Consider the following 26,538-nt stretch of genomic DNA (forward strand, 5'->3'; position numbering starts at 1 on the left):
TATTTCTGTCCCCATAACAAACCGGGCTCTTGTTTCTGCCCCCAAACCAAAAATTCAACCGTAATGTGGTTAATCTGCCCCTGTTATATATATATTTTTTAATTCATTCATGGGATGAGTGTCACTGGCAAGGCCAAAATTAATGCCCATCCCTAATTAACCCGAAGAAGATAGTGGTGAGCCACCTTTTTGAATTGCTACAGTCCATGAAATGTAGGTACACCCACAAGTGTTGTGAGGGAGGTATTTCCAGGATTTTAACCCAGCAACAGCAAAGGAAAGATGGCAAAGTTCCAAGTCGGGATGATGTGTGACTTGGAGGGAAATTTGGAGGAGTGGTGTTCCCATTCACCTGCTGCCCTTATCGTTTTAAGTGGCAGAGGTCATGGCTCTGGAAGGTGCTGTCGAATGGGAAGTTGCTGCAGTGCATCTTTTAGATGCTGCACACTGTGCATCAGTGGTAGAGGGCGTGAATGTTGAAGGTGGTGGATGGGATACCAGTCAAGCGGGCTGCTTTGTTTTAGATGTTGTTGAGTTCTTAAGCATTGTTGGAGATGCATGCACTCATCCAAACAAATGTAGAGTATTGCAGCACACCCCTGACTTGTGCCTTGTAGATAGTGGACAGGCTTTGGGGAGTCAGGGGGTGAGTTACACTGCACAGAATTCCAAGCCTCTGACCTGCTCCTATAGACGCAGTAATTAAAGGGTTGGTGCAGTTCAGCTTTTAGTCAACGGTGACCCCCAGAATGTTGTCCAAGTCTTGCTGTATATGGACATTGATGCTTCAGTATCTGAGGAGTCATGAATGGTGTTGAACAATGTGCAATCATCAGCGAACATCCCCATATCTGACCTTATGATAGAGGGGTAGTCATCTGGGATTGTTTTCTCTGATGTCTACAATGGGTCTCCCCATACCAGGATTGTCAATAAATAAGCACTTCATGCAGAATGAGTCCAGTCATTACAAAATAGTTATAATTGTACTTTATGTGTTTATTGCAACAGAATCAAAAGGACCAAAACTACACGGTTTTAAAAACCAAATCCAATAGCATGACAGTTGACGGATTAAAACCAGGCACAACATACGTGTTTCGGGTCAGAGCCCACACCAGCGGAGGACACGGGACCTATGGTGGTGAAATTGAGTTGGAGACCAGTCAAGAAGGTAAGGATGGAAATATCTGCTCGGAGTAAACCTCATGAATGGAGAACTGTGAAGATTATAGCACATGAATCAGGTTAGCCCTGACACTCTGTGCGGTCAGTGGCAGTCTACTTTAAAAGGTTACTCAAAGACCCAAACAAACATATTTTTGGGCAGCAGCAATAATTGGTAGTAGTTTGATGGCCAGAGGTTAAAATAACAATATTGTATATGGTATGGATACATACCCCTGGTTTTAAGTGCACTGAGAAGGACTTCACAGCTGCAATACACTGCAGTAGCATTTTACATCACTTTAAACTGTTTAATATGACTGGCCTTTTGAGACTTGTCACCAGGAATACTGCTCTTTAATGAGTGTAAAGGTCAGTAATGCACAATTATAATCAGTCGTAAAAACATCTTTCTAACAACCCTAAGAGGGAAAGTGTCTGAAACTCACTGTCCTTGAATAGGCATCTTGCGAGTCAAAATTACGAGAGTAGAAACCACATTGAAGTGTTCGTTCTGAGACACTGCATGACTGGTGATACTAAAGGGATAATGATTATTCACTGAAGTGGATTATTGCCTTTTTATTTTCAGCTAGAGGGAACTATTGCCTGTTTGGGCAGTGAAAACAGCATTCACAAGGCTGAGTGTTTTTTTATAACAGGACTACAAGATAACAGAGCTATTAAAAAGAAAGAGGTTCATGAGTATTCAATAAATCCAAAGTCATTTTTAAAGCTTTCACTAACCAGTTCTTTTGGGGGAAAACCACCTTCAATTTGATTGCTATAGGACTAATCACAGGCTACCATTGTAAAAAAAACTTTCACAAAGTGATCTATTGACTTTGCAAAATATTAATACATCTGTGTATATTTGCCCGTGTGCATTTTTCTGTACTCTATAGAGAGCTCATTGAATCACTAAATAGACTTAAAAATCCTGAAATGCCAAAGAAGAAACCGTTACTGAACATGCTTGGCCCAATGGAAATCTACTTGAGAAAATTATATCCAAGTCTATATGTGATTTTCCTTCCGAGGAACAAATTATTTGGAGGGAAGAAATAGCATAACAAGGACCATCTTCTTTGATTCTGCATGTCATCTTTCTTGAAAGCTGGTTTGCTTGTTTGCTGTGGAGCAAATGTGAATTTGTGAGATTTGTTGCCATGCCATGGCATGTTTGTACTCTTACCATTGTTTTGCAGTGTGCTGTGGCATTGTTATTCATGTGCAGAGTTGTACCATGTTGTACAGGTCGTTGTTTCATTGTTGTCGTTTCTGCCTTGGTCGTTTTCGTTGTCGTTCTTGTTGTTGTTTTCGTCATACTCGTTGTTTCTGTTTTTGTTATGCTTCTTGTTGTGTTTGTTGTTCTTGTAATTTCTGTTGTTGTGCTTGGAGTTTTTGATGTTGCTGTCATTGTTCTTGTTTCTGCAGCTCTTCGTGTTGTTGTTGTTGCTCTTGTTGCGCTGCATGTTATTTCGTTGTTGCTGTTGCACTCAATGAGTGTTCCGTTTGGATGATGTGAGTCATTGTCACAGTTATTGGTGTCAGTGTCCTTTGTGGTATCTGTTACATTGAGCGTTTCTTCTTGAGAATTGTGAGAATGAGCTGATGTTGCATTGATGTTGGTGACATCAGTCGTTTGTGGTGGATTTGATTCCTCTGCTTTGCTTCCTTGGTACTCATCTTCTGGAGTTATTTCTGGTTCACTTGAATCATCTGTGATCTCTTTGTGCTCCTCTCCTGGAGTTATTACTGGCTCATTTGAATCACCTTTGGTATCTTGGTGCTCCTCTTCTGGAGTCAAAATCTTCAGGATTTCTATTTTCATGGTCTCTCTGGACTCTTGGTGCTCCTTCTTTGGAGTCAAAACCTTCACAATTTCATTTGACATGGTCTCTCTGGACTCATGAGGAGCCGTCCTCTGATTATTGAGTGCTTCTGTGCAGACGGGCTGAGATCTGTCAGTCTCGCTGTGATCCTGCACATCCTGTATGGGAAATGTGATTTCTTCATCACTTGTCTCACATACAGTGGGTAGACATTCAGTGTCTTCTTGTTGGTTAAATAAGCCTGATAGACTTTCATAATCTTCTTCATACATGGCGTTCACTATGGAGTGTTTGCTTGCTTCCATTTTTGAGTTTGTCACCGAGCTGTCTGTGGAGGCTTGCGTCACTCTCTTTGTGGAGGCTTGCGTCGCTCTCTTTGTGGAGGCCTGTGTTGCTCTTTTTGTGGAGTTTTTCATCGCTCGCTCTGTGGAGTCCTGCATCGCTCTTTCTGTGGAGTCCTTCATCACTCTCTCTGTGCAGTCCTTCATCGCTCTCTCTGTGGAGTCTGTCATCGCTCTCTATGTGGAGTCTGTCATCGCTCTCTCTGTGGAGTCTGTCATCGCTCTCTTTGTAGAGTCATGCAGTGTTCTCGCTGTAGAGTCGATCTGTGCTCTCTCAACTGAGTCGTTCTGTGCTCTCTGTGTGGTGTCGTCTTCGTCTTGGGTATTGCTGTCATCCAATGTACCGACGATCTGCCATGGCACCATGATGTGGAAATGCCAGCGTTGGACTGGGGTGAGCACAGTAAGAAGTCTTACAACACCAGGTTAAAGTCCAACAGGTTTGTTTCGATGTCACTAGCTTTCGGAGCACTGCTCCTTCCTCAGGTGAATGAAGAGGTATGTTCCAGAAACATACATATAGACAGATTTAAAGATGCCAGACAATGCTTGGAATACGAGCATTAGCAGGTGATTAAATCTTTACAGATCCAGAGATGGGGTAACCCCAGGTTAAAGAGGTGTGAATTGTGTCAAGCCAGGACAGTTGGTAGGATTTCGCAGGCCAGTTGGTGGGGGATGAATGTAATGCGACATGAATCCCAGGTCCCGGTTGAGGCCGCACTCATGTGTGCGGAACTCATGTGGCACCATGGTATTGGATTCATCTACCATGAGAAGAGTAGTGTTGAGCTTTTCAGCCTTGTTGCTGATGCTGTGATCAGCATATCCGAATACCTCAGCCATGTCTGAGCAGTATTGTGTGTATTGTTCGAAAGACAAATCATCCCTTTTTGTTTCGGAGTTGTTATCGTTCTCTTCGTGTTCAATGAACAAATCATCTTCTTTGGTTTCAGATTTTTCATTGTGCTCTTCACTTTGGGTGGTGCAGACTGCTTGTTTCAGGGTGTTGAGAAAGTTATTTTCAACTGCTGGTGTAGGTTTGGGCATTGTTCTGTCTTTTGAGGTAAGAAAATTGGGTTTTGCAGCTTTACATTTCTTTTTGTTCATTTTCATGCATTTCCCTTTTAAGTGGGCATGGTCCTGGTCCTCTGACGTCATGACGCTCATGACGTCATGTGCAGGACTCGATTGCACTCCGAGTTTCCTGTACTGCGCTCTTTTCGCAGCTCGCGGCTTCTCGCGCATGAGCAGAACACTGTTTTGTCGGGTTGCGTCTTTTAGGGAAGTGCGCATGTGCGGCTCATTTCTCAAGATAGCTGCCAATCAAAAAGAGCTGTTGCATCGAGTGAAATCCTGCCTCTGCCTCGTGGTAAGTTCTGTGCCGTTTTTACCGATTTTGTTTTCCAGACACTGATTCTGTGTTTGTAAAGACTCACAGTATTGATTTTGTTTTTGTTCATAAGCAAGGCATTTTTGTAAAGCAGTTTCTAGAGTTAGATGCTTATTTTGTGATAGTTCTTCCCTCAAATTTTTATCAGATAGTCCAGAAATTAATTGATTCATTATCACAGTGTCTCTGAAATCAGCATAATTACAGCCTTGTGGTATTAACCTGAGATTTGTAATAAAATCAGTGATGGGCCCTCCGTTTCTGTGGCATTTATGACAATTGTTAAATCTTTCCAGCATCTCACCAGACTGGCTCTTACAGTGTTCATCAAATTTCTTTGAGTATTACTTCTATTTTGGTGTCGTCTTCACCTTCTAAGTAATTAAAGCAATTATAGATTTCTCTAGCTTCATGCCCTCCTATTGAGAGTAGTAGTGCTATTTTCGTTGCGTTAGACACCGTGCTTAAACCATTAGCTGCAATAAATATTTGGAACATCTGTTCAAATATTTTCATGATGCAGAGATGCCGGCGTTGGACTGAGGTGAGCACAGTAAGAAGTCTTACAACACCAGGTTAAAGTCCAACATGTTTGTTTCAAACACTAGCTTTCGGAGCACTGCTCCTTCCTCAGGTGAATGAAGAAGTATGTTCCAGAAACATATATATAGACAAATTCAAAGATGCAAGACAATGCTTAGAATGCGAGCATTTGCAGGTAATTAAGTCTTTACAGATCCAGAGATAGGGGTAACCCCAGGTTAAAGAGGTGTGAATTGTCTCAAGCCAGGACAGTTGGTAGGCTTTCGCAAGCCCAGGCCAGATGGTGGGGGATGAATGTAATGTGACATGAATCCCAGGTCCCGGCTGAGGCCGCACTCATGTGTGCGGAACTTGGCTGTAAGTTTCTGCTCCGCGATTCTGCATTGTCGCGCGCCCTGAAGGCCGCCTTGGAGAACGCTTACCCAGAGATCAGAGGCTGAATGCCCTTGACTGCTGATGTGTTCCCCGACTGGAAGGGAGCATTCCTGCCTGGTGATTGTCGCGCGATACCCGTTCATGCGTTGTCGCATGGTCTCGCCAATGTACCACGTTTCGGGACATCCTTTCCTGCAGCGTATGAGGTAGACAACGTTGGCCGAGTCGCACGAGTATGTACCCCGTACCTGGTGGATGGTGTTCTCACGTGTAATGATGGTATCCATGTCGATTATCTGGCACGTCTTGCAGAGATTAACATGGCAGTGTTGTGTGGTGTCGTGGTCGCTGTTCTGAAGGCTGGGTAGTGGGGGTGTGGGGATGACCTTAGCAAGATATTCATCTTCATCAATGACGTGTTGAAGGCTGTGAAGAAGATGTCGTAGTTTCTCCGCTCCGAGATGACTGGACGACGAAGGGTATTCTGTTGGTTGTGTCCCGTGTTTGTCTTCTGAGGAGGTCGGTGCGTTTTTTTGCTGTGGCGCGTTGGAACTGTTGATCGATGAGTCAAGCGCCATATCCTGTTCATACAAGGGCATCTTTCAGCGTCTGTAGATGTCTGTTACGCTCCTCCTTGTCTGAGCATATCCTGTGTATACAGAGGGCTTGTCCATAGGGGATGGCTTCTTTTTTGTGTTTAGGGTGGAGGCTGGAGACGTGGAGCATCGTGAGGTTATCCGTGGGCTTGCAGTAAAGCGAAGTGCTGAGGTGACCGTCCTTGATGGAGTGTGTCCAAGAATGCAACTGATTTTGGAGAGTAGTCCATGGTGAGTCTGATGGTGGGATGGAACTTATTGATGTCATCACGTAGTCGTTTCAGTGATTCTTCGCCGTGAGTCCAAAGGAAATAAATGTCAATGATGTATGTGGTGTATAATGTCGGTTGAAGGTCCTGTGCGGTGAGGAGGTCTTGTTCAAACTTGTGCATGAAGATGTTGGCATATTGAGGTGCGAATTTGGTCCCCATGGCTGTTCCGTGCATCTGGATGAAGAATTTGTTGTCGAAGGTGAAGACGTTGTGATCCAGAATGAAGCGGATGAGTTGCAGAATTGCGTCTGGAGATTGGCAGTTGTCGGTGTTGAGTACTGAGGCTGTTGCAGCAATGCCGTCGTCATGGGGGATGCTGGCGTAGAGTGCCGAGACGGCCATTGTGACGAGGAATGTTCCTGGTTCAACTGGTCCATGGGTGCTGAGTTTCTGTGGGAAGTCCGTTGTGTCGCGACAGAAGTTGGGCGTACCTTGTACGATGGGTTTCAAGATGCCCTCGATGTAGCCAGAGAGGTTCTCACACAGGGTCCCATTGCCTGAAACGATAGGACGGCCTGGTATGTTGGCCTTGTGTATTTTCGGGAGGCAGTAGAGATCTCCAATGCAGGGAGTACATGGGATGAGAGCACGTAGGGTGCTCTGCAGGTCTGGATCCAAGGTCTTGATCAATCTGTTGAGTTGGCGGATGTGTTCCTTGGTCAGATCTGCGGGTACCTATCTGTAGTGTTCCTGGTTGTTGAGTTGTCGGTATACTTCTTTGCAGTAGTCCGTTCTGTTCAGTATGCCGTTGGCCCCTCCTTTGTCTGCTGGTTTGATGACGATGTTGCGGTTGGTCTTGAGAGCGTGGATGGCGTTACGTTGTGCTTGGGTGACGTTCGGGGCTGTCTTGTGAATGCCACTGATGAATCTGGCATTGATGTGACTCCTGACTGCTTGAGCATACATGTCGAGTCTAGGGCAACGGCCTTCCGGAGGGGTCCAATTCGACTCTTTCCTCTTCGGTTGCCGCACCGCAGATCTCTCGGTCTGCTGTTCCGGTTCAGTGGTAGTCTCCTTGGGTTCGCTGTCGGCCTCTTGGGGTCTGTGGAAGAATTCCCGGAGCCTCATTCGCCTGATGAATTCCTCCGTGTCTGCCGCGAGACTGATGGGGTCCATTTTGGTGGTGGTGCCGAAGTTGAGCCCACTGCTGAAGACTTCGATTACGTCTGGTTGAAGGGTGTAGTCCGACAAGTTGACAATAGATTTCCCTGTATTTTCTACTGTGGTACCAGGGGAGGCTTGGTTGCTGCTGGTGGTGATGGTGAGTTTCTCAAGCTTCCTGTTCTTGGTGTGCATAAAGGTGGCATAGTATCGTTGTCTCATCTGTTTGGCGGTGTTCCGCAGCTGGTCTGCTGCGTCCTGTGCGCAAGTTGAAAATATGGCCTCTATCTTGGTTTCCATGATGTGGTTTCCAGGTTGCGTCGTCTGCTGTAGAGCTGGCGTATGAGGTGGTTGAGGAGTGTGAGAGAGGTGCGACGGCAGAGTCTCTCAGCGTAGTCTGTGTTGTAGGTCGACTTGAGTGGGTTTGTGATCTGTAGCCCTTTCAGGATCTTGTCTGCTTTCTTGCATCTTTGTAGAAACTTAATGTCAGTGTCTATATGACTGAAAACCTTTTCCAGTCATAACTTAAAGTACCGGTTGTTTCCAGCTGCCCTAGAGGTTCAATGAGTCCCATAGTTAGTCGTCGAGGATCCATTTGCTGCGAAGTCTTCCACAGACTGTCCAGTCTTCTCTTTTTTTTCTCTTTTTGTCTGACCTAATCTAACTAGTTCTGTTAAAACCCCACTCCTGGTACCATGTTTTGTTACCTGTGTGGTAGATAACCTGTGCTACTCAATCCTTGGTTAGTGATGAGGTATTCTGAATCCCGATGAAGAAGATTTGAACTCTTCCAGCAGTAACAAAAGGTTTATTGAGTAACTACAACAATATTTACATGAGTTCTTTACTTTAACTTTGATACTAGTGATAAGGTTAACAAGATCTAACTATGGTAACTATACGTAACTCCACTGGCCATCTAAACTAGCCTGCTGTTGCTTTGATCACAGTGCACCCAAGAGAGAGAGAGAGAGCCTCAATGTAGCTGCCTTTTATACCTCTGTTGGTCCGGCCCTCTAGTGATCATGTGATGCTACTGATGACACATTAACCCCTTGTGTACTGCACACATAGAGATCATCACAATAAGGACCATCTTCAGAGATCTCAAAGAAGTTGCCCAGTCCCATTTACTACTCAGAGGTCCTTGATGAACAACGTGCATGCTTGGATGTCAAGCAGTAGATCAGCATGCCAGAGCTTGCAGGCCATGCCCACAGAGTTAGACGAGAGAGTTGTGAGTACTTCAAGAGGGAGCGAGAAAGAGAGATAAATTAATTAGGAAAGTCCTAGAGATGCCATCATCAGTGAAATATTTAGAGTTTTTCTTGCACTATTGGAACATTTAGAACAATTCAGGTTGTCTTTTGCACTTTGTACACAACAAATACTCAATTGCAATGCACTACCCTAACTTGATCAGAGCACTGTGCCAACACACCAATAAAGAGTTGGGAGAACAACATTGGTCTGCAGCCTGATAGCATTTATGTTGCGTCTGTATCTTCCATTTCAGAGAACACAAGGTACAATCCAACAACTGTTTTTCTTCCTTTTTTTTAGACATGCTAGCTATTGGCGATCCAAACCAGCCCACCATCATGGCAGTATCTGTTGCTGGAGGGATTGTCCTCTTGATCTTTCTTGTTACCTGCTTTGTCGTCAGTGGAAGGTAAACAAAATTAATTTCTTGCTGCTCTGTTGTATGTTCCTCTGTCCAGTGCTTCTGAAATATAGATTTAACAGGCAGTAATGTCGCCCTGATGGAATAACCTGTCAAACTGCACTCACACACTCAGCTCAGTACTATTATTGCTGGGGTGGATAGATTGTGGATTGAAACTATACACATATTAGTTTGCGTATCAAGAAACAGCTAAATCAAGCTTTACCTCAAGCAATTAAATGAGTGGGAGTCCATCACAGTTTAGATTAGTAAGGGGAAAAAAGGAGAGCAAGACAAAATGGAGACAATTTTAGCTCAATAGTTCAGAATAGTGAATGAGGTTGTACAACTGGCTCTGAATTGAAGGATGTTCACATTAAAGTTTCTAACCTCTAAAGAACAGTAGTTCCCAGTGCCAACACAGAACCAAATCGGTAGACGTTCATGCATGTTTTTGGTGGGACAGGGAAGATATCCAGTCATGAAAGATGTGAAAAAGCATGGAAAATGAAATGGTGATTTGACAATCAGGTACATTCTTTCCACAGATCATGTATAACCCACTCGATCATTAAATTCCATCCATTAAATCACTTTGAGAATTTAAATTGCCTGATATAGTGGATAAATTCCTTTTGAATATGTAGTCACCTCCATGATTCAATCTTTGTCTGCTGAGGCACTGCGTCAGCAACCTAAAAGGCCTTTTATATGGAATTTATTTTTCTTGCAATGCAGCAACTCAGCAGCTTTTTTATTTTTGATAGTTTGTGATTCGATGCCATACTTGGCATGTTTTCATGGGGTCGACCTTTGAGGATAGCTAGTGAATGGTGCTCATCATCCCGAGTCGCTGCCCAACATGACTCTGACCCTGACTCTTGCACTCCGACTTCCATTTAACGCCCAATTGAGCATCGATTGGCAGTGGACAGGACTGCCATCCACTCTTGGAAGGAGATCCCGCCCTGTAGAATCCCAAGTTTCTTTACCCGTCAGTCTGGCCTCAATAAAAGTCGAGATGGATTTGCAGGTACAGCATTAGTTATTTTATTTAGCTTGCAAACTTGTTTCATTTCACAGAAGCATAGGACACATCTAGTCTCCTACATCCCGGAAAGCGAATGAACAAAGAGACAAAGGGATCTCTGCAAATCAATTCAAATGGTATCAAGTTTCACATACACGATTCCCATAGGTCAGCCTATACCCCTCCTGACCTAGTCAGACATTCTGATTGGCTCACTTCCAATCCCTTCCTCTGGCCCCTATTACCCAGCATCCATTTCTCCTCCTATGGTGGACACACCTCTTCCTGCTTTGCCATGCGGTCTGAAATCCTTTGTCTGTGAACTCACCAGAATGAGACTGGCCTATCTCTACATTACAGTAACTAATATCTCTAAAGTAACTATTTTATATCATATTCGTCAGCCCTAAGAGCTGTCAGCCAATCAGATTGGCCAACAGTTCTTCAACCCTGCCAGGCACGCACTGCAGTGGCCTGAAGTGGTATTTCAGTGCTGTACCTGGGACTAAATCCCGGGACCTTGGAGAAATGTCCCAGCGGCTGTAGGGTAGGGGACACTCCGGGCGGCGGGGAGAGTGGTCAAGAGGGGGGTAATCGCAGCCTTGGGAGGATGAGGGGGGAAGGGGAGGGGGGTAGGCCCTGGAGGGGCACCTGGAACTGCTACATCCCAGGGGTGAGGGTGCCCCAAATCTTAGGGGGTGATCAGATTGAGGCATTCCACCCCCTCTCCCCACTTCCTTCCCAAGATGGGGAAAGGTGGAAATGTCCATTTTCACCTTCCCCGTAACAGATTCCGTCAGCGTAACAATTAATGCACGGCAGAATAAGATAATGGCCACGAAAGGACTTTAACCCAGGTGAATAGATGGGTTTCCCGCACAAGGCCCAGCACGCCCAATCGTGAAATTGCATCTGGTTAATCCCCTCCGCCCCAACTCCCAACTTCTGAACTGCCTTGAGGGGAGTGTAAAGTTCTGCCCATGGTGATGTTTCCTCCAAAATTGTTTCTTGCTGTAGTCAGATTGGTTCTCACTCTTATTTGTGTTAAGTGCAGTTCAGTAAAAGGCTCCCATAGCTTTGCTTTACCCGCAAGCTGATTCGCCTTGCAGTTCAGCTGGAAACCTACGCTGCTGAATTTGAACTGAAACGTTGCTGTGTCAGAGACATCGAGGCATTTGACATTTGACCTTCACAGGAGTGGGAGCTTTCTCATTATTTAAGTCTAATACCTATGATAATCAGTTACTTTACAGATGCCATTTTCTTTTTCATTTTGCATGTAAATTAAATCCAGCAGTCATGTTCCATCAGTAAACTTGGTAATAACGAATGCCTTTGGAACAGACAGCCCTATCTTTATTGACAGGAAACCTTGCATGGCTATACTGAATGAGGCATGTGCGATAGAATTTAGCTTAACCCAACACTTCGTCAGATTTGATGCAAATCAGCAAATTTTCCATTTCCAAAATATATACACCCTTGTTCTATGCATTTAAAAGGAATACCAATGGAAAATTCTTGAAAGGTTAGGATTTTTCCATAGGGCCATTCCCCCCAGTAACTTCATTGATGTTCTTCCCGGACGTATATGCAGAGAACATTAATAAAGCTAGCAATATGACTGTGATTTCATTTCCTATTCTGACTGTTTTCACTGCAATGCCTCTGTGATTTCTATTTCATCCTGAGGCTCTGCTGCTGTATAATTTGGTGAGAAAGAAGTCCATTTATTTGACAGTTTACATCTCATGCCTTGAGAAAAATGAGTAAGAATGCGTTGTTTCTGTAACCATTTTCAGCGATACAGCAAACCCCTTCACTATCGCCTACCTGTATTTTGAACATATCAAACAGTAATTAAAATATTCAACAGCCAGTTCCTTTCCAGTTACTTATTTGAGGATGTTGAGAAATGCGTTGGTTGAGCTACAATGAATCCCCCCCCACCCCACCCCCCCCGCCCCCCCGCCTCAGAACCTGCCTTGGGGGGGCGGGAAGATTTGCCTCAAAGCTCTCGTTGCCTGAGTGGAGAAGTGGGGTATGACATTTTTGCTTGTCGGTGCAAGAATCTGGGAAGATGGGAAGAGAGCAGATGGGGAATGGATAATATAATGTGTTCAAACATTATCCTTCACCTAATTCCAATTCTGACTGGAAATATGAATCTTTTTGTCTGATATAAAGTCAGGGCTCAAAGTGACTAATGTATGTCAGCCAGTGGAAGGAAGCTTTAAATGGCATGTATAAAATCTACCCAGTTTTTCAGAGCCACGCATGTCAACTTGACTCTAGTGTGGCATCCGCGGTGCCGGTTGTGCTGGATCGCATTTTTTGTGAAGATGCTGGCATCTGGGCAATGTTGGCCAGAAGTGTACAGAATAGGTTCTTGACTTTAATCAGTGTGTAGTGCTGAATTAATGCCAGCGTTGTCAATTTGGGCATCAATACTTCATCTAATGCCACCTCTTAAATATGTACAGCTGAATATGCTTTCAAAAGCAGGAAGGATCCTCACCAGTGCTTTTAACAGGATCAGCATCCACTTGCAGAAAGATTGCTGATTCTTTCTGAGATTATAGAATGTTTTGCTGTATCCAGATTTGTTTAAATTTGCTGAGGTGGTGTCAGGTTCAGAAGGACTTTGTCCTGCCTATAAGCAGTTTGCTCATGCTCTCAGGCATCTTCCATGGCCTACAACAGCATGACAGAAAGAATGAGCAGAGGCAACAGTGTGGAGGACAGACTGCTAGAAACAGGAGGGGGTTAGAAGGGCTCTCAAAGGAGTCCATACCCACCCAGGATGTCCCAGGCTCAAAATGCTGCAATAAAAGCTGCCACTAAGTAAAACATTTCGAACCAATTTCTGAATCAAGCCACGCCATACTGCATCCAGACGTCAACTAATCACCTTTGTCCAGCCCATGGCTATTGTGTACCATTGCAAGTCCTGGTTTAGCACAGTGTGCTAAACAGCTGACTTGTAAAGCAGACCCAGGCCAGCAGCGCGGGTTCAATTCCAGTACCAGCCTCCCTGAACAGGCGCCGGAATATGGCGACTAGGGGCTTTTCACAGTAACTTTATTTGAAGCCTACTTGTGACAATAAGCGATTTCCATTTTTTTTCATATCATGCTCCTACCCCATTGACTGCAGCTTGATCAGTGAAAAACTGCTGACTTTCAGTTCGGAAGGTTGCGCATAGACTTGCCCTCAAGCTGCACTGAGCCTAGAATGCGGCACAGCAGGCAACACCCGCTCAGCATGGGCAGCAACACCGTGGGTGAGCTGGCTGACAAGCAGCAGCAAGGCTGTGAGTGGAGTGGCAAAGCTGGAAGAGGATGAATGCTTCCCTCCTGAAAGAGGACAGGTTTATGATTTTGCCCTGCCCCTGCCCCTGCTGCTCCCCTGTGACACCGCCTCTGCAATTCCAGGAATATGTTATAGAACAGATTGCTGAACTGCTGTGACACCTTGCAAGTCAGTTGGAACACTGGCATCCGCAGCTATGATGGCAGCAATTTGAGCTTGTAGGAGAGCAGAGTGATCGAGCCCTCACTGCTGTACCCAGACACTGCATGGCTTCATGCTTATGGCACAGTGAAAGCTACGGGCACTACACGCGGGATTCTGTGGCCTCCCAGCCACGTGTTTCTCAGTCCTTCAGCCTCAGGAGCTCACCCATCGTTCCTGATTGGATAGCGAGCCCAACCCTTGGCCATTATTTGGCTGAATGTTTCTCGCCATTCGCTGGCGGTGGGATTCGTTGCTCCATAGACATCCAGCCAACATCTTGATCGAGGACATTAGTGTGCTCCTTGGGTTTGCCACCACTTCCACAATGGAAGGAACTCTGCCCCATTGTATTGCTCCTCTCACAGACTGGCACCTGCCCTGCCCTGTCTGCAGTACATTGGTGCCCAGTGTCACACCACATACAGATTCTGCCTCTCAGTCCTGCTCTAAAGTTTACACAATGTCCATGACTGAGCTAGCAGTTGTGAGGGTGAGAGCGTTTAACAGTCTTTCTTATTCAGTGCTGTCTTCCTGCTCTTCCTTCTCTTGCTTTTCCACTACCCAGCCAAGTTGCAGTTCCTCAGTATCTGAAAAGGAAAAGACACGCGGGTCGGTGTTGTGCTGAGGGGAGTGGGGGAAACCAAGAGCTGCACGCTGTCATCACCTGCAGCTTGTACATCGTACGAGTTTGTGTAGGTGACTGGGATGTTTGATGTGAGGAGGAAGGGCATTTTCATTTATTTATTTTTTAACCCAACCTTTTCATCAGAGAGTTGATCCATTTTGAAGCACCCTTTCTCTCTCTCTCCATCACAAAATGTCAGCTCTCACTTTGGCAGATGGAGATGTTGATGTGTCACCTTACCCACCATTACTGATTGGATAGCGAGCCCAATCCTTGGCCATTAATTAGCTGACAGTTTAAAAATTGTGGAAGTCGTGTCAGGAACATAGCATCCATGGCAGCCTGAAACTGGTCCTAATGTCAGATTCCCTATCCCAGAATGGAGATCATGCCTGTTGTGTGGATAGGGGGGTTCATCTTTTACACTTCTGTTAATATATAAGGGACATTATGTTAAGGGCTTGTTCCATCTCCTCCCGCCCACCATCTTCCAACCAATGCTTATACCTCAGACAGTTAAGGTGAAGATCAATCCTATCTAGTCAATATGAAAACAGAAATTTCTGGTTAAACTCAGCAGGTCTGGTGGCATCTGTGGAGGAGAAGCAATCTATTTTATTTCAGATTTCTAGCACCATAATATTTTGCTTTTATTTGCCTATATAATTCAATGATTGTTCTTTGATTCTTATAAGTTCACAAGATATCGGATCAGAATTTGACCCATCGAGTCTGCTCCACCATTTGATCATGGCTAATCTCATCCTGGCCTTAATTCCACTATCCTGTCCGTTCTCCAAAACCCTTCAGCCCATTACCAATTAAAAATCAGTCAAACTCCTCAAATTTACTCACTGTCCCAGCATCTAGTGAATTTCACGGGTTCGCAACCCTTTGGGAGAAGTAGTTTCTCCTCAACTCTATTTTAAATTTGCTACATCTTATCTGAGACTATGACCTCTCATTCTAGAATGCCCCAGAAGAGGAAGCATCTGCTCTATGCCTACTTTGTCCATCCCCTTCATCATCTTGTATACCTCAATTTGATCTCCCCTCATTCTTCCAAACTCTACAGAGTATAGGCCTAAACTGTTCAATCTCTCTTCATACGACAGACACTCATTTCTGGTGAACCTCCTCTGAACTGCCTCCAATTTAACTACTTCTTTCCTCAAATAAGGGGAACAAAACTGTGCACAATAGTCCTGGTATTTTCTCACCAATGCCTTGTATGGTTGCAACACTTCCTTACCTTTATACTCTATTCCTTTAGCTATCAATGCCATTTGCTTTTTTTACATTCTGTACATTTAACTTTGACTAAGAACACAGAGAACAAACACACATCTCTTCTCACCCCGCATGAATCTCAAACCGCTATTTCCTGCTATGCCCCAACCGCGAAAACTGTCTCAGTCTCCATATTTCTAAATCAACCCTCATATCCCAGTCTGACCTTCTCAATGAAGCCAAGTGCATGATTGTTGTCAGTCTGAATTTGCAATCAGCCCCACTCAATGGTGCTTCTAAGTATTTAGTTGAAGCTGTTTTTGTTGTAGATCCTTGGTCATGTGTATGTGTTGAAAATTGCATTGGAATTTAGTCTTCAAAGGGCAATTCCACCATTTGGTTTATGGGGAGAAAAATGAAGGTTTCTTTCTTTTGTCAGTCCATGAATAATTACTGTCACTTGCAGTTATGTCTCACTTTGAGCACAATCTGTATTTTGGAAATGAGTTTCACTTTTTAAAATTCAGAGTGATAAATATCAGACTATTGGAGGTCAATCTCCATTACCATTTACTACATCAAAGGTCTTGATGTCTCAGAAGATGCACCAGTGATTCTTTAGGTCACAAACAAAGCATTCTTTGTGCTGAGGTGAACGGCACAAACTAAATATTCAATTGATTGAGGTTTTATAATGTTTTATCACGCTCGCAAAAAATTGCTTAACACCTCAGTAATGGAAAAAATAATACAACAAATCTTAATGCTACAATTGATTACAAACTGTCACAGCGGGGGGCGGGTACGGGGCACTTTTATTGATTAATCCAATTCCAGTTAAAGTCTGGAGCCGGAGCAACATGGATCTAAAAGGCGACTTCTGTGATCTTAATGTCTTAGATTATTAACATCACAGGAGATGCACAGAATCAAGTATGGAGCAAGAAAAGCTATTGATAATTCACCTTGGATAGGTGCCAGTTATGCATGTAGTTATCAGTCTCTATAGGAAGACATTGATGACTATAAATTACATATTATGAGGAGGAGATTTTCAAATTTGCCAGTGAAGGTGAGACGCTGCATCTTCTACGTGTTTGCAAGCGCAAGTCAAATCGATTTACTGGTCCACATTATTGAAAACTTGACATGCAACTCCTGGCCATCTTTTTAACATATAAACGTAAAATATTTACAATATGCAACTCAATCACCAGGATGGTATTACAATGCTATGAGCTATCAAAGGATTTGAATAACATAGGTCATGAGAGCTTTGCAACTCGCAAACCTTTTTTATCTGATAACAGGAAGCTGGAGAATGAGCCTTCTCTAACCACAACACTCTCTTACATTATACCTCTCAAGAATACATATCCCTACTGATACCTGAAGGGTTGAAAACAGCACACAATCAAAATGGTCAAAACAGTACACCAATCAGAATCTTCTTACCCGTTAACTAAAAAACTATTAAATGAACATTCCCATAGTGCGCTTGCCCTCAGATTGTCTGTGATATTCAAAAATGAGGGAGAGGGAAAGAAGAATGGAGAGGGACAGTCGAATAGGCACCAGCACAGAGAATCTTTCCCAGTATTTAACACAATCCTGATCAGTCATTGTAGAAATTGAAACGCTTTTCTTTCCCCAATGACTCGATACATTTTACCAGACTGTAATTCTTTGGAGGTTTCCAGCAGCGCAGATATCGGTCTTCAGCCAATCGAATTTGCTGCACATGATGTTAAGACATGGCTAAAGGCATTGATTACAGCAAAAACCAAAGGCCTTGACAGTATCCCAGCTGTAGCATTGAAGATTTGTGCTCTAATGCTTACCATGCCCCTAGCCAAGCTGTTCCAGTACAGCCATAACACAGATATTTACCCGATAGTGTGGAAACTTGGCCACAAAAATCAAGACAACTACAATTCAATAAATTACCGGCCGTTGAGTCTACTGTCTGTCATGATATGCAAACATGCAACCAATGAACACTCAGAATAGGACACAACCAATGGGCAGTCAGAACACTCAGAGATGGCATCACCACAAGGGGGCAAGATATAAACACTATAAAAGGGATGAGGCACTCACACACTGCCTCTTTCCACAGACAGACATCTAGAGAGTTAGACAGGGTTGATCAGCAGCATCACACCCCAGCACGTGGCTTAGAGCAAGCTGGTACAGTTAGACTGAGTTACTGCAGTTAGATTAGCAGAGAGTCAAACTCATTTGAGAACTGTGTTAATAGTTCAATAAACGCCTAAAACTCATTTCAGAGTCTGGAGCATCCTTTAGTTCAGACTGCATCAAGTAGCAGCCTGTGTTATCCGAAGCAGCATAACACAACACTCTCAATCGTCCGCGAAGTGATAGAGGGCATGATCAACAGTGCTATCAAATGGTACTTATTCAGCAGAACTTGTTCACTTATGCTCAGTTTGGGTTCTGCCAGGGTCACTCAGTTCTTGACCTCATTTCAACCTTGGTACAAACATGAAAAACAGCAGGATTCCAAAAGTGAGGTGAGAGTGGCTGCACTTTGACATCAAGTAGTATTTGAAAAACTGTAGAATTAAGGGGTCCACACAAAACTGAAGTCAATGAGAGTCAAGGGCACAAATCTCCATTGATTGGAGTCATACATAGCACAAAGGAAGATGGCTACAGTTTTGTTGGAGACTAATTCTCTCAGTTCCAATATATCACTGCAAGTGTTCCTCAGGTGCTCAGGATAGTCTCTTAGGGCAGCACTGCCGCCTCACAGCGCCGAGGTCCCAGGTTCGATCCCGGCTCTGGGTCACTGTCCGTGTGGAGTTTGCACATTCTCCCCGTGTTTGTGTGGGTTTCGCCCCCACAACCCAAAGATGTGCAGGTTAGGTGATTGGCCACGCTAAATTGCCCCTTAATTGGAAAAAATTAATTGGGTGCTCTAAATTTTAAAAGAAATTTTAGAAAAGGATAGTGTCTTAGGCTCAATCATTTTCAGATGTTTCATCAATGACGCTCCCTACTGTAGTAATCCATAAGACACAAAGAAAAATACGAAACAGGTTTATATTAACTCAAAAGGTAATGCCACTGCCATGGCGCACTACACAAATGTCCCAGCCCAGGACTATCAGAACTCCCAGTCGGGGTCTGAGAGACACATTTAAAGCGCTCACTAACGAGTCCCAGTTGCCTCCACCTACTACTACTGGAACCCGTACTCTTTGAGCCCCATGGGGCGATTGATTAGTGGTCCTCAAGAGGGTTACCACATTGCTCCCCCCACAATGCAGATCATCATCGCCACCCCATGACAATGACGCTTCCTTTGCTTCTTGGCGCACGGCTTGGAGCGAAGCAGATAGGGGATCATCGCTTCCTGGCAGAGCATCAAAGGGCCACTGATGGGATTCCTCTTCAATGCTGAACTCCAGCTTTGTCTCAGTTGTCCAGGTCTCCATTTTTGATCCTGAGTCTCTGACCTCGAGGGGAATCGCTCTCGGATTTCCCATGGCGAGCCCCTTGCCCGGAGATGAGTTCAAAGAACGTTGAGTGCGTCGGACTGTCCGGTGTCATTTCAACAGGGGACGGTTCCCTGCTCTTAAGATGGTCAACGTGTTTCCTTATGGTCTTCGCTTTAGTCTTGACCTTCTACTAAACGGGGCCAGTCTTTTCCACAACTCCTGGGATCCAAGGTAATCGTTCTCCAAAGTTAGATACAGAGACTGTCTCCTGTCTTGAAGATCCTGTCGGGCCTACGAGTATTTAAATTTATTTCCAGGGCTTCTCACTTGACTGTACCCTTCCGCCTAGGTTGGGAAACAATAGGCTGAGCCCGGTCAGGAGTCGATGGCCCATGTGCATCTCTGCCGCCACGACTCCTGTTGTAGTGTATGACTTTGTCCTGTTGTCAAAAAGGAACCAGGCCCACTTATTGCCTAGAGAAACAGCGGTCTGTTTCTTCATGCCATTTTTAAACATTTGGACCACCCGTTCAGCAGGCAGTTGCAGGTATGGCACCGTTCAGTTACGTTTAAAATTCACAAATAGCTGGAATTCGCCGCTGATGAAGGCGGTCCCATTGTCTAACAGGAATCAAAGAATTTACAGTGCAGAAGGAGGACATTCGGCCCATCGAGTCTGCACCGGCCCCTGGAAAGAGCACTCTACTTAAGTCCACGCCTCCACCATATCCCTGTAACCCCACCTGACCTTTGGACACAAAGGGGCAATTTAGCATGGCCAATCCACCTAACCTGCACACCTTTGGACTGTGGGAGGAAATCTGAGCACCTGGAGGAAACCCACGCAGACACGAGGATGAAGTGCATATGCCACACAGACAGTCACCCGAGGCCAAAATTGAACCTGGGTCTCTGGAACAGTGAGACAGCAGTGCTAACCACTGTGCTACCATGCCTCTGGTATCCCATCAATTCAAAATGATTGCTGACGTTTCTCTATGGTCATGCTGGAAGACGTGGAGTACATCCAGTGAATGTCCCTCCATTTAGAATAGGCATTAAGAACTTTGGTCCTCTGAACGGCCTGACAAAGTCGACATGTACCCATACCCAAAGTCTCGCTGGCCATTCCCACGGAAGTTTCCAGAACATCTGGAAAGCAGCTAAACAGTAAATGCTGGGAGTGGCCTCCCCCAGGCTTCCCAACAGCCAAACGCCTCGCAAGATCTAACCAGATCTCACAAGGCATCACGATCTGGATCACGCCCACAATGGGCCGGACCCAGTCTCGCATGGCTAAGTGGCTTTAAGAACTAACTAACCGGATCTAACTGGCTCCCAGCATCTATCAGCCTCCCCAGGGAGACCCCAGCCAGGTCCACGCAAACACAATGGGTGCGAGCTAGATTGCGATGTCTCGCGAGATCCCATTAGATCTCGTGAGGCATGCCGAGTCAAAAAAGGCCTCTTCAGGTATCTACCAACCACAGCACCCAAACGGAGGTACAACATTGCCGGTAGATCGCACCCTAAGTGTGGTTAGACAGCGGTGGGGAATTCACTGGCAGAGTCAGGAGAAACTCCCAGCCAAATCCGCCTGAAATGCACTTAGGGTGGGATTTACCGAGCGACCCGTTTTTGCAGCGGAGCAGCCGCCAGTGGGATTTTGTGGTTGACTGCATCCCTCATCACGGGAATTCCATGCGGCGCCAGTGTGACCAGACTATCCCTTGGGCGTGAACAGCCGCTAAGTTCCACGCATCGAAAACTTTCCAGTTTCCATTTAGATCGCGCCCTTAATGTTGTTTGAGAATCCAAACTCCGTCCATTATATTCAGTGCTTATGTTGCCCTTGCACATCATAGCTTCCAGACACTTAAATTTTTATTCTTTTTTAAACTTCTTCTAAACTTTGATCAACACCAATCACAGGTGCCATCCGCTTCTCCATCTACTGCCAGGATAAGCAGAATTTAATAATGCAGATATGTAACCTCACATTTTGTTCCTTTGCACTTTAATAATGTACGGCCGAAACACTACACGTCACGGTTAAGGCTCAGTCCAATTGTGATTCTTTACAAATGAACCCAATCAGGTGCAATTCCAATTAATTTTGAGTTTGAAATTAACTTGCTGTTTCCATCAGTATGTCATTTCTGGCAAACCCCAAGCGGTTTGCACAAATAGTGTTTTTGCCTCAGTGACATCATTCATAAAACAAGTGCTTTAGGCAACTTGTGACTAGCATACTAATCCTACTTTCTGCTCCTGGGAGTTTTGTTAATGAGAATATCGCATTTAGTGCTAAAGTCGGCTTTATTTTCATAATTGGACTTGGGATAAATAGATGACGGGTACTTCAATAAATAGTACTTCAATGCTAGCTTGTAAATCACTGTAATTATATAAAACATTGAGGAATCTGAAGCCAAGTATTTTTTTCCTACTTTTCATCTCCACGTCTCCTCCTTTCCTGTGAAGGCAGGGCTTTTACAGAATTTGCATTCCCACGATTTAAAAGCAGTTCTGAAATAGTTGAGAACATAAGAAATACAAGCAGGAGTAGGCCATTCAGCCCCTCAAGCCTGGCCCACCATTCATGAAATCGTGGTTGAACTCCACTTTCCCACCCATTCTCCATGTCCCTCGATTCTCTTGATGTGCAAAAAAAGCATCCATCTTGAATATTCTCAACAATTGAAATCCTTTCCCTCAGAGATACTGAAAGATTCATAACCTTATTGTCATCACCTTGCAGTATATTTTGTTATCCTAATTATAATCCTTGCTGTACCTCTATCTTAACTTCCTGTGATTCATGTGTGAGGACCCCAAAATTTATTATTTCCTCGCTTTTAAAAAATATTCTGCTTCTTCATCCATCCTATTTCAGTGATCATTTTACATTCCCACATTATACTCCCATCTTCCACCTTCTTGCACTTAACCGATCTCTGTCCCTTTACAGGTTCTATATCTTATCCCCATACCTTACATTCTCATTTAGCTTTATATCATCAGCAAACTTGGATATATTGCACTCAGTCCCCTCATCTCAGTCATTGAGATAGATCATTACAGCTGAAGCCCAAGCACCCCATCTTGAATATCACATTTGATTCCAGCCACTGGGCTAAATCGCTGGCTTTTAAAGCAGACCAAGGCATGCCAGCAGCACGGTTCAATTCCCGTGCCAGCCTCCCCAAACAGGCGCCGGAATGTGGCAACTACGGGCTTTTCACAGTAACTTCATTTGAAGCCTACTTGTGACAATAAGCGATTTTCATTTCATTCCAACTCTGCTTTTTGTTCATTAACCAGTCCTCAATTCAAGCTAATATATTACTCCAAATGCCATAAGCCCTTGATTTTCCAACTGCCCTGTTACCAGTCCCTTAATAAAAGATTTGAGCCCTTTCCTGACCAATAATGCCAGGCTTATTGTGAATCTTTTAAAAATAAGTTTTCCAATTAATCCTATCTCTTTACACAATGTTAGACCAAAAATAGCCTGTTCCTTAATTTGTAGCTCAACATATTGCTGGAGAAAACTGTATTAAATACAGTCAGTGAATTCCCGCCTAGCTACTTACGCCAATTTTGTTTGCCTGGTCTACAGGAAGTTCAAGATTACTGCAGTACCCTTGTTAACCTGCTTCTCCAATTTGCTGAATTATAAACCAAAGAGAAAACGCTGGAAAATCTCAGCAGGTCTGGCAGCATCTGTAGGGAGAGAAAAGAGCTAACGTTTCGAGTCCAGATGACCCTTTGTCAAAGCTGCATTATAGTATTGCTGAATTATACTTTGTGCAATATTATGATGATTATGAGTAGGCCTATAAACTGTTTATATCAGTGCTTTCTGCACCTTTATTCTTTCTTAACTCCACTCAGTCTACTTCCTGCTTTACTGGCCTAACAACCTTTCTCACTCCTGCCTTTCTCTCAGACCATATCCAACTCGTATTTCAGCTTGGCTATGTATGGACAATGAATGTCATAATAACACAAGAAAAATAAGCAGCGGAGTAACCCTTACGGCTCCACCATTCAATACGATAGTGGCTAATCTCAGGCTTCAATTCCATTTTTCCACCCATTCCCCCATCCCTTGGTTCCCTGAAAGACATAAATCTGTCTATCCCAGCCGAAAATATATTCAGCAATGGAGCATCCACAAACCCCGGGGGTCGAGAATTCTAAAGATTCGCAACCCTTTGCGTGAAGTAATTTCTCCTCAGGGCAACGTGGTGGCGCAGTGGTTAGCACTGCTGCTTCACAGCACCAGGGAATGGATTTGATTCCGACCTCAGGTGACTGTCTGTGTGGAATTTGCACTTTCTCTCCGTGTCTGCGTGAGTTTCCTCCTGTGGTCTGGTTTCCACCCACAGTCCAAAGATGTGCAGATTAGGTGGATTGGCCATGTTAAATTGTCCCTTAGTGTCCAAATGTTGGGTGGGGATACAGGGCTGGAGTGGGGATTTGGCCTAGGTAAGGTGCTCTTTCAAAGGGTCAGCGCAGACTCAATGGTCCGAATGGCCTCATTCCTAAATGATCAATCCCTTATTTGAGACTCATGTGCTCCATGTTTTAGATTCCAGCAGAAACAATTCCTCAGAGTCTATCCTGTAAAGCTCCTTCAGAATCTTGTAGGTTTCAATGAGACCGCCTGTTGTTCTTCTGAACTCCAGAGAGTATGGTTTGGTTTACTCAATCTTCAATCTTAGGCCAACCCTCTCCCATGGACCAATCTAGTAAACCTTCATTGTACCGCCACCAATGCAAGTTTTATATTTCATTATATATGGGTCACAGCCAATTATTGGTGAGTGTCAAGGGTCGTTCAACCACAGAAGTCAATAATAATAATAATCACTTATTGTCACAAGTAGGCTTCAATGAAGTTACTGTGAAAAGCCCCTAGGTCGCCACATTCTGGCGCCTGTTCGGGGAGGCCAGTACGGGAATTGAACCCGCTCTGCTGCCTTGTTCTGCATTACAAGCCAGCTGTTAAGCTCACTGTGCCAAACCAACTATCAATCTGACCCAACTTTCATTTACTACCCAAATCTTCACACTAGTTTCCACACTGCTGTCCTCTTTACTCCCCTGACCTATTTGGATATGTTCATTCTACATATAGCTACCCATTGCTCGTTAGGTACAATCAACGCAGGCCATGAAGTAAATCTGAACTTGCATAGCATGAAGCAGGTAATCAATGAATCATTATGAAAACCCTTGGGGTTCTTGTCAACATCTAAAAAAATGTGAAAGGGTCCATCCTTGTTAGTCTAATGTTCTATCCCTTGTGGATAATTGTCACCTTTTATTTTCCCTGCCAGGTTTGGTCATTGTATAACTAGTCTTCAGCTGCTACACACTCAAAGCCAGTCCACTGTGCACAACCGTTATGTTGTCAGTCAACTGTCAAGGATTGTGTGAAAATTGGCATTGGACCAACAGACATGGGCTGAGGATTATTATGCCAGGTATCCATCACTATTTGCAGTGAAATGCAGTATGCAATTTCATTGTATGATTTAGTTAATGACCATCAGATCTACCAAGGACACATTGCAGAGTTAATGTACTCCCAGAGTTTGTACCTGCTATATTTTGTGAAACTTAATACACAGAATGTGGGCAGCGTAATTCTTTCTGTTAATATATCTGCATTTGAAATCAAGCGATTATGGTTAATCATGGTAACGAGCCAAGCACAGTGAAACCACTCCACATATTAAGGAGTCTGACAGCGAATCATTTTCAGAAAGTGTTTCAAGGATGATGTAAAATCAGAGAAACTGGCAAATACCTCACGAGTGACTTATATAAAATGTCTGCCATAGCAACATGTAATTTGATGTGCTCTCAGATTTTTGCTCATGACAGCTATTTTCTACTTAGCTTTTGACAGACACGTCTGTGTGCTAATTGTGTAGCTGGCTTTATTGTTCTTTCACTTTGTGGACAGTGTTCCAGTTGGATAAACTGAAAGATGTTCCAAACATTCCAAACAATATGGATTACAGGGCGGCACGGTGGCACAGTGGTTAGCACTGCTGCCTCACCGTGCCAGGGACCCGGGTTCAATTCTGGCCTTTGGTGACTGTGCAAACTCCCACAGACATTCTCCCCGAGTGTGCGTGGGTTTCCTCCCACAGTCCAAAGATGTGCAGGTTAGGTGGATTGCCCATGCTAAATTACTCCTTAAGACTCCAAAAATGTGCAGGTTAGGTGGGGTTATGGGGATAGGGTGAGGGAAAGGGCAGAGGGAGGTTGCTCTTTCAGAGGGTCAGTGCAGACTTGATGGGCCGAACGGCCTCCTTCTGCACTGTAGGGATTCTGTGGAATCATAGGTACGTACTCCCAACTCCTGCTGTAAAACTGTGCTAATCCCAAGTCCCACAGACTGGCATCACGTAAACAGTTACCAGGATGAAACCTTTGAAGCAGTTTTATTGTGGTGATGCAGTTCACCATAGAAAGGAGCGGAAGATGCCAGGATTGGACTCAAATCCATTTCTCAGTCACTTTTTCACTCAGACTTGGTCTTCACAGTCCTCAAAGTCAAGTCGCAGCAGCAACAGCTGCTAATTCAGAACTATGGCCCTGAATATGACATCAGTGACAAGGCAGCATCAATTGCATTTGTGGATCTGATGGTCATTAAGCAGATGCCCAAGTAATCACAAGATCCATCATAAAAACATTTCCATTTCAGAGGATTGGATATGTGACTGCCGCACCATACAAATATATCGCTTACTCCAACAGTGTAAGTGAGAATATGATTATAATGCAGTCTTTGCATTTAACTTTAATTGTAAAATAGTCATCATTGGAATGTTGACTACAGAGTATCAGCCTCCCCGAACAGGCGCTGGAATGTGGCGACTAGGGGCTTTTCACAGTAACTTCTTTGAAGCCTACTCGTGACAATAAGTGATTTTCATTTCGTTTCATACAAGTACAATTTTCCATTCGCCAGGTGATTGGAGTGAGAATTCTTGGAATTTCCTTTCCGGAAATTTGTCCGTAAAACATGCCCACGAGACAGTAAGTTTAACTAACTAGACTGTCCTGCAGTACATATTTGACCTGAATAGGCAGGAAAAGAGAGGGAGATGGAGAGGCAAAACAAGGGGTAAGCACGAGCTGAGCTACCATTAGGACGGTAGTATAATTGGTTGTCTTGTAGCTCCTCAGTAAGCAAAGGGAGAGCAAGAAGGGGAATGTCAATTTATCAACCAGCTCATCGACTTCAAGCAAGAATTGAGATCATTTCACAAGAAGCAGTGCTGATTGTAGCTATCTATAATCTTTAGTCAACACGTCCCTGTGTGTCCATCGACAGGATTACAGTCAATCACTCGAA

General features: G+C 44.2%; 1 protein-coding gene across 2 annotated transcripts in view; it reads left to right on the forward strand.

The window, feature by feature from the left end:
* The window catches only part of epha4b (eph receptor A4b), a 523,058-nt gene that overhangs the window by 342,571 nt on the left and 153,949 nt on the right, over positions 1–26,538 (forward strand). For both annotated transcript variants that reach the window (XM_072474682.1, XM_072474681.1), the window contains exons 7-8: positions 1,012–1,174; positions 9,187–9,295. In XM_072474682.1, the coding sequence (XP_072330783.1) occupies positions 1,012–1,174; positions 9,187–9,295 (272 nt within the window). The remainder of the gene's footprint in view (positions 1–1,011; positions 1,175–9,186; positions 9,296–26,538) is intronic.

Source organism: Scyliorhinus torazame, chromosome 14 (genome assembly GCF_047496885.1).
Source record: "Scyliorhinus torazame isolate Kashiwa2021f chromosome 14, sScyTor2.1, whole genome shotgun sequence".
NCBI classification, from domain to species: domain Eukaryota; kingdom Metazoa; phylum Chordata; class Chondrichthyes; order Carcharhiniformes; family Scyliorhinidae; genus Scyliorhinus; species Scyliorhinus torazame.